This window comes from Nyctibius grandis, chromosome Z (assembly GCF_013368605.1).
Source record: "Nyctibius grandis isolate bNycGra1 chromosome Z, bNycGra1.pri, whole genome shotgun sequence".
Classification (NCBI taxonomy): domain Eukaryota; kingdom Metazoa; phylum Chordata; class Aves; order Nyctibiiformes; family Nyctibiidae; genus Nyctibius; species Nyctibius grandis.
In genome coordinates this window covers 89,575,505-89,591,138 of record NC_090695.1, presented here as the reverse complement: position 1 = coordinate 89,591,138, position 15,634 = coordinate 89,575,505, and the positions used below count along the sequence as shown (strand labels likewise).

General features: G+C 33.5%; 1 protein-coding gene across 1 annotated transcript in view; it reads left to right on the top strand.

Moving 5' to 3' along the window:
- Positions 1-15,634, top strand: part of SNX29 (sorting nexin 29) — a 111,858-nt gene that overhangs the window by 58,573 nt on the left and 37,651 nt on the right. The window contains exon 19 of the mRNA XM_068423102.1: positions 10,895-11,035. Within this exon, the coding sequence (XP_068279203.1) occupies positions 10,895-11,035 (141 nt within the window). The remainder of the gene's footprint in view (positions 1-10,894; positions 11,036-15,634) is intronic.

Below are 15,634 nucleotides of genomic sequence, written 5' to 3'. Positions count from 1 at the left end.
TGTAGGGCTTTTTCTCTTGCACTGTCAGCAGTCCTCTGAGGACAAAGATCCCTACTGAGAAGAGGTGGTTGTAACTGTTGAGGAGTTCAATTTTGTTATTCCCTGGGGTGTCATATGGGACTTTACCTGATAAGTAGAAAGATGGGAAGACTTCATGTTTCTAGATGGGCTACTAAGACATGGTGTGGAAGATAATGTTCCGTTTGGTTTCCAGTGATACAGGGTAAAGGAGGGTATGGAGGCTTTAGAGAGCTGAAGATCTAGTATTTTGCTTCATGAATTAAAAAATGTTGGAAATATAAGGGGTTTGGATTCATCAGGATTTGGATGTGTTTCTGGAATAAAGGGAGTTTTCACAGGAGGGATGATTTTAAATGCAGGACTCAGTTACTGGCAGTTGAAGATCATATAATTTGTAAACTGAAAAGTAGAGGAAGGTTTACATGTAAAGAACAGCAGGTGTTTGGGATGGGAGTAGGAATTTAAATAAACTTTAATTTAAACTATTGTAAAAGGAACAACAAAAGCAAAAATTCACTGCTGTAATATTTAACTATAAAAAAGAGAAAGAGGAAAAAAATTAGGAAGCTGGTTAAAAAAAACCTAAAAGGGAAGGTAGGCAACTTTTCTGGATAAATATCAGTGTACCTTTTGTTCATATGTAAGTGTACTGAATAAAATACATTTCATAATTCACCAAAGCATTTTCTGAACTGTTGAAATCAGTATGCCTTGCAGTAACAGTACAGTGGAAGAAACTTGGAGGTCATGGTGTAGGATTAACTAAACATGAATTGCTCTTGTAATGCTGTGCTAAGAATAACTAATTTAGTCCTAAAATGGAAATAATAGGTATGATTAGGAGATATCTTTCCTTCCACTAGTGTTTATCTTATATGCATGGCAGGCTCATTCTAATGTTTTCCGAAGCAAATCCTCTCCCTTTATACTTGCTCAGCTTTTTATTGCTTCAGGTTTATATTTTGACTACTGTCTTGCCATTTATTAGTGCTGACAGATTACTAGTATAATTAATTCTGCACCTGAGTAGAAAGATTAGTTAGATGACCAGTTGGTGTTCTTACTATGAATGAACAAATCATAAGGACTATTTAGACGTTACAGGATGAAATTCACAGAATCACAGAATGTTAGGGATTGGAAGGGACCTCGAAAGATCATCTAGTCCAATCCCCCTGCCGGAGCAGGATTGCCTAGACCATATCACACAGGAACGCGTCCAGGCGGGTTTTGAATGTCTCCAGAGAAGGAGACTCCACAACCTCTCTGGGCAGCCTGTTCCAGTGTTCGGTCACCCTCACCGTAAAGAAATTTTTCCTCATATTTATGTGGAACCTCCAGTATTCCAGCTTGCACCCATTGCCCCTTGTCCTGTCAAGGGATGTCACTGAGAAGAGCCTGGCTCCATCCTCATGACACTTGCCCTTTACATATTTATAAACATGAATGAGGTCACCCCTCAGTCTCCTCTTCTCTAAGCTAAAGAGACCCAGCTCCCTCAGCCTCTCCTCATAAGGGAGATGTTCCACTCCCTTAATCATCTTCGTGGCTCTGTGCTGGACTCTCTGGGCTGTGACAGGAGCTGAGACTAGATTGTCATAACAGTGTCTTCTAGCAAGAACATTAGAACAATTACAGTTATCCGCTTTGAGTCCAAAAGAAGCTTCAGAGGTTTATTCTCTTACAAGTTTGTGATGGCTATTAGTAAGTGGTAAACTGATTAGTTACAGGCATTAAAGGACCTAGCCACATATGAAGAAGCTAATATATTTTGTACCAAGTAACAGTTAAGAAAGCCTAGTCCTTTAAGCAGACAATTTAAATATTAGGCACCTTTGTAAAATCAGGGTCATGCTGGCAAAAATCCACTCTTCTCTTATAAACATCCTATCTTCTCTAGTTAACTAGTTGCTTTCTGGTGACTGCTATTTGTCATCTGTGCAGTTTGTTGCCCATCTTTTTTGTGAATCTTTTTTGTGAATCTTTTTTGTGAATCTTTTTTGTGAATCTTTTTTGTGAATCTTTTTTGTGAATCTTTTTTGTGAATCTTTTTTGTGAATCTTTTTTGTGAATCTTTTTTGTGAATCTTTTTTGTGAATCTTTTTTGTGAATCTTTTTTGTGAATCTTTTTTGTGAATCTTTTTTGTGAATCTTTTTTGTGAATCTTTTTTGTGAATCTTTTTTGTGAATCTTTTTTGTGAATCTTTTTTGTGAATCTTTTTTGTGAATCTTTTTTGTGAATCTTTTTTGTGAATCTTTTTTGTGAATCTTTTTTGTGAGGCAGGTGTTGCTCAGTCAGCCTACCATTAGAAAATAATTCCTTGTCTTGTATATTCACAGGGATAAAGACAGCATCCAGATCAGAATAAAAAAAAATTTGCATTCACATTTTACCTCTAGATGGTGATAGTTGCAGTTTCTTTAGTGCCTGTGAAGCAAGATGATTATTGCAATAGTATTATTTTATCATATTTCTCAACTGTAGAGTATCTTGTTATTTTCTGCATATATATGGATTCCACTTTCCTGTGAAGTGTACAGCAAATGCCATTAGTCATGCATTTTGTTGCTATAATTGTTGCTATAATTACCAATGGCTGACACTTAAGATAATGAAACTGAGATTTTGTGATTCTTAAAGTGATATCAGTATTTAAATGGCTACTTGCAAATCTGCCTTGTTTGCACAGTAGTAAACATTTTAGATTATACCAAATAAGATTAAAGATAAACATGCTAATCAGACAAGACTGTTGCTATTTGCATATGCATTATTTTCTTACAACTTTTTTAGTCCTTTGACTCTCTTCAGTCTTACTGTTTAATATTGACTGATATATTTTCTCATAATATTTCTTTTTATATTACTTTAAACGGTGTTCTGTTTTTCCTCTCCACTTCCCTTCTGAAGGAAGTGCAGTGTACATTCATATGAAGGGGCTATTCACAGTACCTGAATGCTTCTGCTTAAACAGAGGGAAAAATTTTCACAAACACGCAACATCAAAGAGATGGAGGAGAACAGTATCTGATACTCAAGAGTTTTTGAGGGGAAAAGTGCCCACCAAATTCTTTGGGTGAGAGATGAAACAGTGAAAGCACAGTCCAGGATTTGCTAGATGTGACTGTTGAGCTTTAATTTATACACAAGCCAGCATAGCCATAGTATTTCATAAGAGGTGGAAGTCTTAAGAATGGAAGACAGTGGATTGAAAGTTAAAATAGTTGAAAAGTAGGCAACAAATTGCAAAAATTAAACCCAAAGTTGAATTTAATTTCCTTGATATATAAGGAATCGCATTACTTTAGCAGCTGCAGCACTAAGCAGGCAAAAAGGAGAAAGAAATAGTCTTCTAATCATATTCCATTTCAGAGCAGCTCAGGGCAAGTAGAGAATAAAATGGCCTAGGATGATTGGGAGTATTTGAGAGAAAGATATGGCTTATGGCATTCTGAAAGAGAGTGGTTTGAGGCAACCTAAGTCAAAAAGGTGAGTATTTCACTTTTTCTGTAATGGGCCCTGAGGATCTGTCAGAGAAGCATAAGAGTAGGTAAAGGAGAAAAATTTTTAAATAGCTGGGATTGAGGGAGTATACAAAGATGAGATCGGTCCCTGGAGACTTCTATAATTATTTATTTTTCTAAAGGAAACCATAATACAACTTAATACAGTGATATGCTTATAGAAATGCTAATCTGGATGCAAAAAATTCTAGGAAAATAAAAGTAGAATTTAAATTTTCAAATTATTTTATACCTACTACAGAAAGAAGAAAATAATTTATATCCAATAAATATCTAGAATAAATAATAGTTATCTTATTTACAAACTGATTGGTGAGATATCCTCCTTTCCCTGTCCAGAGCACCCAAAATATTCTATTTAGAGAAAAAACAGCAGCTCTGTCATCTTACCTATATTCTCTTCTGCAGAAACTTCTTTCACTGCAGTGGTTGTCATGCATTTCAATGACTGTATCAGTTCAAAGTACATGTTTGTGAAATGGTGTTAATTATTTTTGGGTATTATAAGTCATATTTCACTGTCAAAAGGAGCTAATTCTGTTACTGAGTGAAATCTTCTGTGCTCATTTGATTTGTATTAAAAATGAAATTGATTCCATCAGTTCCATGATATTGATTCCATCCAGCAAAAGCGTTGGCATGCTGCTTTTGTTCTTTAGTATCCAGTCACTTCAGTGCTGTTTTGGTGATTAGAAACAGAACTGTGACTACAGAAACACAGTAAACCTAATTCTGCATGTATGTATTGAGTGGATAGGCCTAAAATGCATGACATTTTTCTGTTTAGTAGAACAATATTGGCTGTTTTTAAGGTTCATGCTTTGCTGTGTGTTCTTTTATATATTTGACACTGTATTGTTCATTTTTATGAACTAAATATCAAAAAGTTGAAGATTTAAAGTAACCAAATGTATTATAGTATTTGTAGTCTTTGTGCAAGTAGATAAAATGGTCTTATTGAGATAAAAGCTTATTCACTTTAATTTCTGTTATGTCTCTGTATGTAGAAAGACACACAAAAAGCTGCTCATATCACAGCTGAGAAGTTTCATTGTTCCATTTGTTTTTCATTATGCAGAAATTCTTAAATTGGATCATTTTCAAAGAGGGAACTTAACCATAAATGCAGTCCTGCAGCTGTGTCAAAATATAACTTGCATTTGTATTCATTTCTCACACTTTGAAGGTAACTTTGAAGAATTCAGCTTGAATTTGTATTCTAAGCAGAATCCCATTGTCCCGAAGTCAAAAAATGTAACTGGTTCTTCCTTTTTTTGCTAGATACTTCCCCTTTGGATTTGTACCTTTTACTTCTTCTATATGTTTTGAGTGCAGAAATCATTTTGATAAAAGCTTCCTAAATAGACTGAAATAAATCACTACTCTCAGAAAAGCACACTATGAAATAGGAAGAAAAGGTAGTTCCAATCCCCTGAAAACAATTATTTCTTCAATTGTAAATTTTGATCAAAATATTTTAAATTTAGTGTTCCTGAATAATTAAGATGTACGTTAAAGTTGAGTTAGTTTTAAGAATTTTTAAAACTTTGTTATCATTATAAACCAATATTTGAGAAACAGAACCAGTAGTGGTTACAGAAGCCTATCCCAGAACATGTCTGCACCTCGGGTTAAAATGAATGAATTTTCTTCTTTCCACAGAAAGACCAGTCAGTCATTTTTCTTAGATTATGTTAGCAATACTCTACAAAAGTACTGGCAGTTTTGTTTTATATAAATATCATGGGTTGTAAGATTCGTTTGACCAAATGTTAAGTTAATAATTTCTTGGGAGTTGTTGCAGTGAATATTCCAGGCTTCTATAATGTCTGTAACACCAAACTCAATAAACATAGAGAATCAGTAGATAAATTTTATTGATGCTAACAAGTTTTGCTTTACATTTCAGAGCACTGAAATGGTTTCTCTTCAATTTCTTCTTCCCTTTTTATCATAAAGAAATTTAACAGACATTCATAAACAGGTGGTTTTTGGTTTTGCGTTTTGTTTTTAATGGGAAACTTTTAGTGGAGGCAGTGATAAAATGATAAACTGGGTTAGGTAATTGAGGAGAAATTTTAATGCAGATGGGATCTTGTCTCCTCTTACTACTTCCAGCTTTCCATCAGTAATTCTGAACTGGACTTTTAGAAATCCCTGTCTTGTGCTTGATGTTCTCTCTCTTTAGTTGTAGCAGAAGAGGATGTCTTTTTATGCTGTTTAATAGATTACTTTTTGTAAGAATATAAAAGAAATTATCCTTACTGTTAAGACTGGTAAAAGATAACATGGATCACAGTAGGATTAAAGTATTTTAGAAGATAATTTTAGTATTTAGTAGTTTAGAAGATAATTTGGGGTCATTGCAAGTGTTGCAGTTTGGACCTGACATGAAATTATGATTGTTTTATGATTATATAATACAATGTGTAATTATTTAAATTGACTATTTCAAAAGCAAGAGGTAAAGGAGATGCAAGATTTTGTTGGTAGATTCTGCCTATGAGAAGGGGAAAAGCTGAAATGCTTGCAGTTTGAACTTCACTCATATCATCTCCTTGCATGGTTTTTGTTGGCTTTTCTAACCCAACAAAGTGTTAGAACAGGTGTACCAACACAGGTAGTCAGAGGAGCAGTCTTTTCTTGTTGTACTGAGTACTGAAGTGTAAAGGTGAAACTATGGACCAGTGGTACTGCAAAATTATTTAAAGTGTTATTTAAAAGTAAATGTAAAGAAAACTTTCACCAGTCAAGCTTAGCTGAGTTAACATTTTAAAAATAATGGTGCCAATTTGCATGTTACGTTTTTGTATTCATGCTGATTGAGTTGTCTCTACCAAACCAGTTGCTAGTTTTTCTTTTTGCTGTCACATGTTAGGGCATTGATTTGAAAGGCATATGTAACAAACAAGGATCTCAAAAAAACCTGTTTTTATTAATGAGGGAAAGGAAGTTACAAGTACAGTAATGCAGTAGAAATACAGTAATGCAGAAATAATAGCTTTTCTCTCACCTCTCTTTTTTTCTTTTTTTTTTTCCTCTCATGATAATGCCTAGTTAGGTGGCAAATGTCACAGTAGATTCCTTAGTGTAGATCAGTCTCTTTTGCATTCCCTGTACTGCCCATCATTTTTTTTCCATGCTTTTAAGAAAAACCATGACCTTATCCAGCATAGGACTGATTCTTTACAAACTTACTCAGTATTCACTATGTCCTTTGAAGTGTTCTGCTGCTGAAATGCTCTGAGTTCTCTTGCATCTTGTGCCACTGAATTTTTAATGTGGTTTAGTAGAGTTTCACTGCTCACCTTCCATTAGTGTTATTCTCTTCCCTTCTGACATTTTTCTTGCCCTGGTATGGGACATGGACTCACAGGGACTTTAACTTCATCAGATTTGTATTTGTGGAGCTCCCATCCACAGAGTTCTCTGGCTAGAATTTATTTTTCATTATGTATTTGGATCATCCTACCAGAAAATGTGAGCCTTATTTGTGGGGAAGCTTCAGGAGTAACTTGGTTTAGGGAAGTTCCTTCCTGATTCTTAATCTGGTATTTCTATAACCATGAATGTCATTGCAAAAGAAGATTCTCTAATATCCCATTCAGTATCTCTTTCTACACACAATGCTTGAGAGAGCACCAAAAAGTGAATCCTAAATATTCCAATCTATATTTTGCATCCAAAAAGAAAAGCACCCACTTTAGACTTCTGCAGACCTGAAGAATGAGTGTTGATATAGTTATTTAATCTGTGAAGGTACACTGGAACTGGAGCAAGTTGGAATTTTGGCCTTTGTCTTTTCTTCTCCTCAGGCTTTTATACATAAATACCGATGAACTGTGTCAATAGTTACTAGTCTTTAACAGGTTAAGGAATCTTTAAGCAGTTTTGAGTCAAAAATGATGTTAACATATCCTGGTAAAAGAAACTTTTGTCTCAAAAACTAGTACCGTGGGAGTAGGGTTTATTCATTTCAGTATATAATCATTAAACTGGTGCTTTCGTATTGATTCTCAGAAGTTTTTTGGCATTTCAGTAATTTTAACTTAGCAAGTAGTTGGCTGAAAAACAAAATATTAAATTACTACTGTTTTTGCTATTTCTCTTTGAATCTTTGACTTCAAACATGTTTGTGATGAGAAAATAACAGACTAATTAATTATATATACTTATTAACTGAAATTTTTCTTTCAGCTGCTGTAAATCATAGCTACAAAAAGGTTTCCAGTCAGTCTTTACACGGGAGTCCCAATTGGAAAATGCTCCTAAATTACAAGCAAAAGCTACTTAATTAGTTTTTTTTATATACAAGAGAATATTAAAGTAAAATCTTTTGTCTACAATCAAATAAGCGTTCTAGCAGTCATTTTGATTTGGTCTGTAAATTTTCACTACCTTGAAAATTACTTAATTAGGTTAGGAAGTGGATGATTTCAGGAAAACATGGGCATTTGAAAGGAAATGTAGTGATTTGGAATTGATTTTTAAATTGATCAGAGAATGAGCCCAAGAGTAGTCCTTTCAACTTTCTATACCATGATCTTAAAATAATGTTCTGTAATTACATGTCATATGTTAAGGTATTTTCAGTAGTAGAAAGTAGCACCCCTCTAGAGTGCAGCATGATAATTTGGGGCAAACATACACGAAGGTGTATTTGGCAGCTACAGATTTCATCAATTTTCTGTTAAAAGACCGTGAATGAAATTGTGTATACATTGAAGATGATGGGAATAGTCCTAATGACTTTTAAGACAATTTCAAACCATGCATCTCAAGTTGCTTCATTTGGTATTATTTCAAAATTTTGTCTTTGAAGATAATTGTTCCCTGTTGTTCCTGTGTTTAAGTTGTATGATCTGTATTTGATTTAAATGAGGATAATGATATGCCTTATATGACTAGACTAGAATAAGTTTATCCAAGCAGTTTTATATTTAGGATTTACTTTGTTTGATTTCCCAACTGAATTTGCATTAAGTGTCTTGAAATACCTTGGCTTGTGAATAGTATTCCCTGTTGAGATAATAAAGCTTTAAATGTGTACTACATCATGAACTTCAATATGCCTTTCATACTCTATTATACGATTGTCAATAAATTCAATATGGCACAGGGCTCCAAATGTTTCATTTTCATTTCTTACTGTTGAAAAGAAATCAATATCTATGTACATAGAAAACCAGGAAGAATTCTTTAACAGCTTTGTCTAAGAAATTAATCTGTGTTTTTGCAGTACTTAAAAATTTCAATTACAGTGTACTGGATTCCTTAAGCAGTTAACTATGGGTTACAGCTTAACAGGTAATATTGAACTGTATGATTCACCAAATCACATGTGCAAAGATAACTGCTTAGTTAAATTAGGATTTCTGTAATAAATAACTTGGTTAAAAATAATTTATGCTTTTTTGTTGTCCCCGCCCCCTGTAGGGAAGCTGAAACGTGAATCTTGGGAACGTATACAAAATTTCAAACAGTATGCTGGTCAAAGTGAGAATAGACAGGGAGAAAGGTTAGAGCTGGGTGAATGAAGAATATTTAGTATAGTTTTTACTACATTAAATGAATTTTATTGAAATTATGCAAAATACTTTCATGTTTCCCTTCATTTTCCTTCAGAGATGTACTGAATTGTTAAAACAGATGGTCCTGTAGGTGTTTAATTATCTTTATCCTGGCTTTATTTTCAAAATGGAAAAGAAATCTGAATACTTCTTGCAGACTTATTATAGTGGTTCCATCATTACACTATCTGAATTCTTGTTAACAAAACTAGTTGAATTTTTTACGTATGCATTTGTCATTCACGCAATACTCTGAATCTCTTGTATTCTTAGATGTGCTTGTTATTCAATAGAATCCAATATTATGAATATATGAATATTTCCTACAGTGAAATATTATAATTTGGCAGAACTTGCATGGTATCTGCATGGTATATTGTATTTTGTTGCAAGACAGAAGCCTCTTATAAATTTGAGAAACTGTGTGTCTGTAGAGATGAGAGGACTTTTTAAAGACCAAACCAAAGGAAGGCTGCCTAAGCTGCTTTTGTGGGAGAAGTCATTCATTTGACATCACTGGATCTCTGAAATACCATAAGTCCTTAGTAAAATTTTGTTTTTGCTAAGGGCTTGGCAAACCTAGAGGAGAAGGACCATGTTAATGTTTAAGTCATCAAGAAAAGCTACAATTCAGAGTTGGAATCAGCCACATGAAAATCCAAATTTAATTTTTTCCTAGTATTCACAAAAATACAGTTGTTACTGCCCACTCTTCATGTGATGGTTGTTGGTGTTGCTTTTTTACATAAGTATTCTCCTGATAATTGCCTTATAACTTCCTAAATTACTATTTTTTATTGGAGAAGCAAGGCAGTGCAGTGTCATCAGTACTATTCCAGCTTAATTTGTGATGCAAAATACTGAGATTATTAACACACACACGAGAATGAATGAGCTACAGATTCTACAGAAGCAGTTAAGGAAAAGGTCACTCTGGATTTTGAGTTTTGATGCTTGGTTTATAGTTTCAAACTTATGCTATTTCAGCATTCTTTTAAACTGTGGGTTTGCTCATTGCTGTAGAGGAAAGGTTATTGCCTAGTAATGAATGAAATCTCAGCCTTCTGTAAGTATATTTCACTTCTGGATGAAATTTTCCTACAGAATATGAATATTTAGCATGTAATTGGTAATATGCTCATGAAATAATTGAGTGGCAAACAAAAACAGAACCACAAAAACTACAGCTGTGTTAAATTATACTTAATGTCCTATACAAGCAGGAAGAATGAGCTGTGTTTATTTTCCAAACAATAAAATTTCTAGTTTGGTTTTCAATGTAATTTTTTTTAGAAAGTAAATTAAGTTTCATACTTTGAATAAAATTATGTTGTGCACTTCTGATGCTACAAAGCTAATTTACAGAGTTGGAAAAACTATGAGTACATAAAAATCAATTTTATAGTATTAAATTCTTTTTTCCTTTGGTCACTGGCTAGTAGAATATGCTGGAAACCATGGTAACAAAAAGCACTACCATGGTTGCCCCAGAGCCATGTTAAAATGAGCAAGCTATGTTTGTCTTGATTAATTTAATAAAAAGAGAGAAAAAGAGAAGGAGAGAGAAGAAGGGAGAAAATAAGATTAATGACCTGTAGAACAGAAACAGCAAATGTACAGTCAGAGATGTATCTATGGATATGTCATCCTGGAACTTCTGGTACCATTGCATCATGAACGTGAAGGTGTTAAACCGTGGAGCTTTAAAGAGTAAAGGAGATATATTAGTTCAATTGTTTGTCTTTTAAATTATTTTCTTCCATGTCTGTATTTTGCAGGTTTATATTAGGATAAAGGATGATGAATGGAATGTTTATCGAAGATATGCGGAGTTCAGAAGCTTGCATCATAAATTACAGAATAAATACCAGCAAGTGAGGACTTTTAACTTTCCACCAAAAAAGGCCATTGGAAACAAGGTACTTAAAAGAACTCATAGTATCAGTAAGAGTTGTGGAAAAAACCTTTCCTATCCACACACACACAAAAAAGAGGTGACTGTCATAAATATTTTTTACACCTGCTAGACAGTACCTGCTGTTTTTATACAGACTTTGCCCTCATCAGCTGCAGATTCACTGATAATGTAGTTAATGCATTGATTTTTCCACTCACTGAAAACTATTTTTATTAAATGAAATATTGATGACATACACAGTAGACAAATGCACAAAACCCCCCGAACTGTACTGGACGGCTGTATATGTGAAGTGTAATCTCTACTCCATTCTTTTCAATAAATGCCAGCCATTAACTCCGGTCAGTAATTCATTAAATATTTCTGTAAATTTTAAAAAGTATCAATCTAAATTCCTTGAATTTCCTGTGCTGTTCATCAGTTGTTGTTGAACCAGATTTTAAAGGCATTTGGATGCTTAATTCCCATAATCTTCATCTTTGTGTCTTAGCTGTCCCATTTTAAAATGGGAATTTGTGCATTTTCCTATCATATACGGATTTTGCAAAAAATACAGTAAATATTGTAGCATATATGTAGTAAGTATGTAGTATCGTGTAGTTTAATCCTTAATCACCAAAACTTTAAAATGTTCAAGAGCTTAAATACACATTGCAATATAAATCACAAATCCAGAAAGGATTGAGGACAGAAGTAATCAAAGTAATTTTTCTTTACAGTGTAGGAATGATCTGAAAAATTTATTTAACTATCACAAGTAAAATATTTGAGATTTAAATCATGCTTATTACTAAAAACGTCTATACTAAACCCCTGGGTGCTTAAATCAGCATTCGTAATGTTAATCAAATTTGTTAGCTTTTATATGGGATTTTCTCCTTTTACTTTTTTTTTTGCCTTAGTATCACTGAGTTCTTGTATCAAATATCTAAGAAGCATCAACCATAGTGATCAGCATAGTCATCAAAAGAAAGCTGATGTAATGACTGAAATACTCAATGATCTTCATGGTGTTTTATTTGGCCTAAGACCACATTAATAAATGTATCGCTAAAATGCCAGAATCATTCTAATTATTTGTGTTGCAACTTTGCCTATCATAGAAAAATCATCATTGCTAATTCATATGAAATAATATAAAATTTAAAAAAAAATTAAAAAAATATTTATAAATTCCTTAATGGTACTCAGGTGTCAGTGAGTGTGGATTGTGAATGTTTAAAGGTAGTAACTCTGATCTGACTTCAAATGATTTCCTCAAGTGTTCCGTAAAAATTAGTAGGTAAGCTTGTGACATGTGATATGAAATGAGTGGTAATGCACATAATCTGGCATAAGTGGTGGTGATATAAATATATACGAAATATACCAATAAATCTGTAGGTCTGTTTGCTTGGCATAAAGTCCAGAATTAATGTAATTGTTCATTGCTTACTAACCTAGTAAATGAAAGTACTTATGAGAACTTTTCTGCTTTTTTTCATATATTAGAAGATCATGCATTTTTCACTTCATTTTTAGTGCATAGTTTTATAATAGGAACAATGTGTTTTCTTTGTTACATAACTAATTCCCCTTTTTTTGAAGTGATGGAGTATCAGCCACTTCAATAAATTACAAAAGCGTTCTTTTAAGCTTTCTTTGATAGTCTTTCATCTTTAATTACTTTAAATACTAATTGAATTACAACTTCAGTTGCACAATTGATGCATACAAAATTATCAGTTGAGCAACTCATTTAAAAATTTGTATCGCTTATTCTTTCAGTGCTTTAGCTTTGGGCCAAAATTCTACCTTACTCATGCATAAACCCACAATCACTTTCTGTCATATCAGATCTCAGAAAAAGTATCTTTTCTTTACAGTAAGAAATGGGTGTCATCCATTGCACTCCTGAAGGACTCCTATGATGAGAGACATAAACCAGTTGTGTAACTGGAATTGATTAGTGATTATACTTCTGGCTACGTGCTGTAAATAGCTTGCAAGTCACAAAGTGGCGCCTTCACATCAGCTTTGCAAGAGCTTACCTCAGTTTATCACACAAGAGCTTATTTCCACAGCACATTGTGTAGGCAAATTTTTGTCCTTTTAGTGGTGCTATTTTCTGTACCATGTCATAGTAGTATTGCGTTTAGGAATATTGCATGGTTTTGTGCAGTATGGTGGATCATGCTTCAGGAACAATTACCCTGTAGATCCAGCAGAAACAGTAGCCCCTTGTCACTGTGTGACTGACTGAGATGGGTTAATGGCCTTGAGATGGCCCTTCTTTCCATGACAAGTTGAAGTAAATGGAAGGTTTAAAAATGCAGTGTAAATGTAATTAATTCATGTGGGAATGTCTGTCTTGGAATTGTGTAGAACTTTCAGTTCAGGATGAGGGATTTGTGCAGGATGTTTCACATGCAAATGTTTAGTAATAAGCATTAGAAGAGATCTTGTCAACACTACTTTTTCCAATGCTGCTTTTTTAACTTTAGTGGCTACCAAAGCATGTTCCCTTTTAGATATGCTGTTAGATTTAAACAGAAATGTTTTTCTCTCTGATATTAGTTATACTGTTTTTAATAGAATTGAAGCTGTCTTCCCATTTCTAGATTAATCAATACAATCTTAAATCAGTGCCTAAAGAGCAGTTTCAGTAGCTAAATTCTGCTAACAAAAGTATCTCTGTTCAGTTTACGTCAGTCTATGGTTTTCATATCCTTTACGGTGTTATTAGATGCCCAAATAAGATATTGGTAAAACATAGTCCTCCATGTGGAAATGGCTAAAAATGACCATTTTATGGCTTTTGGAAAATGGTGTTGTGTGCTTTTATATCCTTCAGATCTTTACCTGAATGATGTTATTCATTGCATGTCTTCAATACACTGTGTTTGGTACTGTGAGGCTAATGAAGGTGATATGCTTGTTCTAAATGTTAGTGGCATTGAAAGAGGGTTTAGTTGTAATTGATACCTCCCTTGATACCAGCACTAAATTTGGTGTTCAGTTATATGTCTCAGTTTGAGGGAACCTCCAAGACCACAAGAGGACACCATGTTCTACAGAATGACCTAGAACACTGCTGCAGAGTCACAAAATACTATCCACTGTTTTCCTATGCAAAATATTGGAGCTCTGAGGAGGGAACTTGACTAAAAGACAGTAATGTAGAGAAAACTGTGGAGAACTATTAATTTTCATGCATAATTTTCCTGCGTACTGCAATAGAAATCAGGGAGATCAGGTTCAAATGCAAAGTTGCAGTCTGACACAGGGAAAACGCAAAAAGAAAGCAGAATTTCAGCTGAATGAGGATTTTAAAAAATGAGAAAATTAAAATATTTATTATTGCATATATACTGTCATCAAGTAGCAGTGAAATCTGAAAATATTGAACAATTGTAAAACAATAGATTAAGAATGTAATATTTATATTAATTCTAATAATTATGTTTTTAATGTATTTTTGCCTTTCACTTGTTTGGCTTAAGTTGGGACAATTTATCTTAACAGTTCATGTTCATGATCTTTCAACAAATTATGTGTGTAGGATTAGAAACTAGCTTTAATGCTTGAGGAAACAAATTAATATACAGAAAACCAATTAGCAGAAAATAAACAGAGACGAGGAAAGAATACTGGTTTGGACAAGTAACCTTTTTTTCAATTATAAAGAAGAGTGTGTATTTGCCTTTCAGGTTGGTAACCTTATTTTCAGTGTATCAGTTTAAACATTTGAATATAGTAAGCTACAAGTAATGTAAAGCAATGAAAAGAATAATCTGATTTATAAACGTTGCTTTGAAACAAGTCAGAACAGATAATTTATTTACTGAAGGAAAACATAACAATAATGCTTGCAAGACTCCATGTATTAAGTTTCATATATACTAGTCCCCGTGCTGTATATTTTCTACGAATGATCTCTCAGTGCTGGTAGCAAATAGTTGTCAAAATCTTTATAAGTAGTCCTTGCAAGAATAAGTGTTCTTCCTTAAGTTTATCAATGTTTTGTTTGAGTGAAAAAAAGAAACCTATTTGTTCTCTTTTGTTGTGTGTATAAGAGAAATGTCATATACTCATATATTTTTGTACTTCTTTTTTATACTGCAGATTGCTTTATTTAAAACTTACAAATTTGAACTGTATTTTTAACACTTGAACTGTTTCTTTTTGTAATTCTAAAACATAGTCCCCATGTATCAGCCTGGTTTGTTAAGTATTTTATATGTAGGTGTATATACCAAGACCTGTAATTTCAAACTATGGTTTTCTTGCATGAAATAGATTTTTGCCTTTTAGCTAGCCTTCAGGTACTTTGGATCTTTTAAATTCACACTTCTGTTATCACAGTTTACGCCTTTGTGACTGTCTGCCTGTCTGGTTCTTAACATCCAAAGGACTGGTTTGGTTCTGTGAGCCAGCACACTTTAGTGAGTTATGTGAAGATCATGAAGAGAAGCTTCATATGATCATAATATTTGATTGCAAAGGGGTCCCTGTATGCTTTTGTATAGAAATATAGCTTAATTTGTTTCATTTAAGATGAGCCCTTCCATTTAGCTTCTGAACCTTTATTGATGCTGTGTTGGTGTCTCACGTCTTGAAA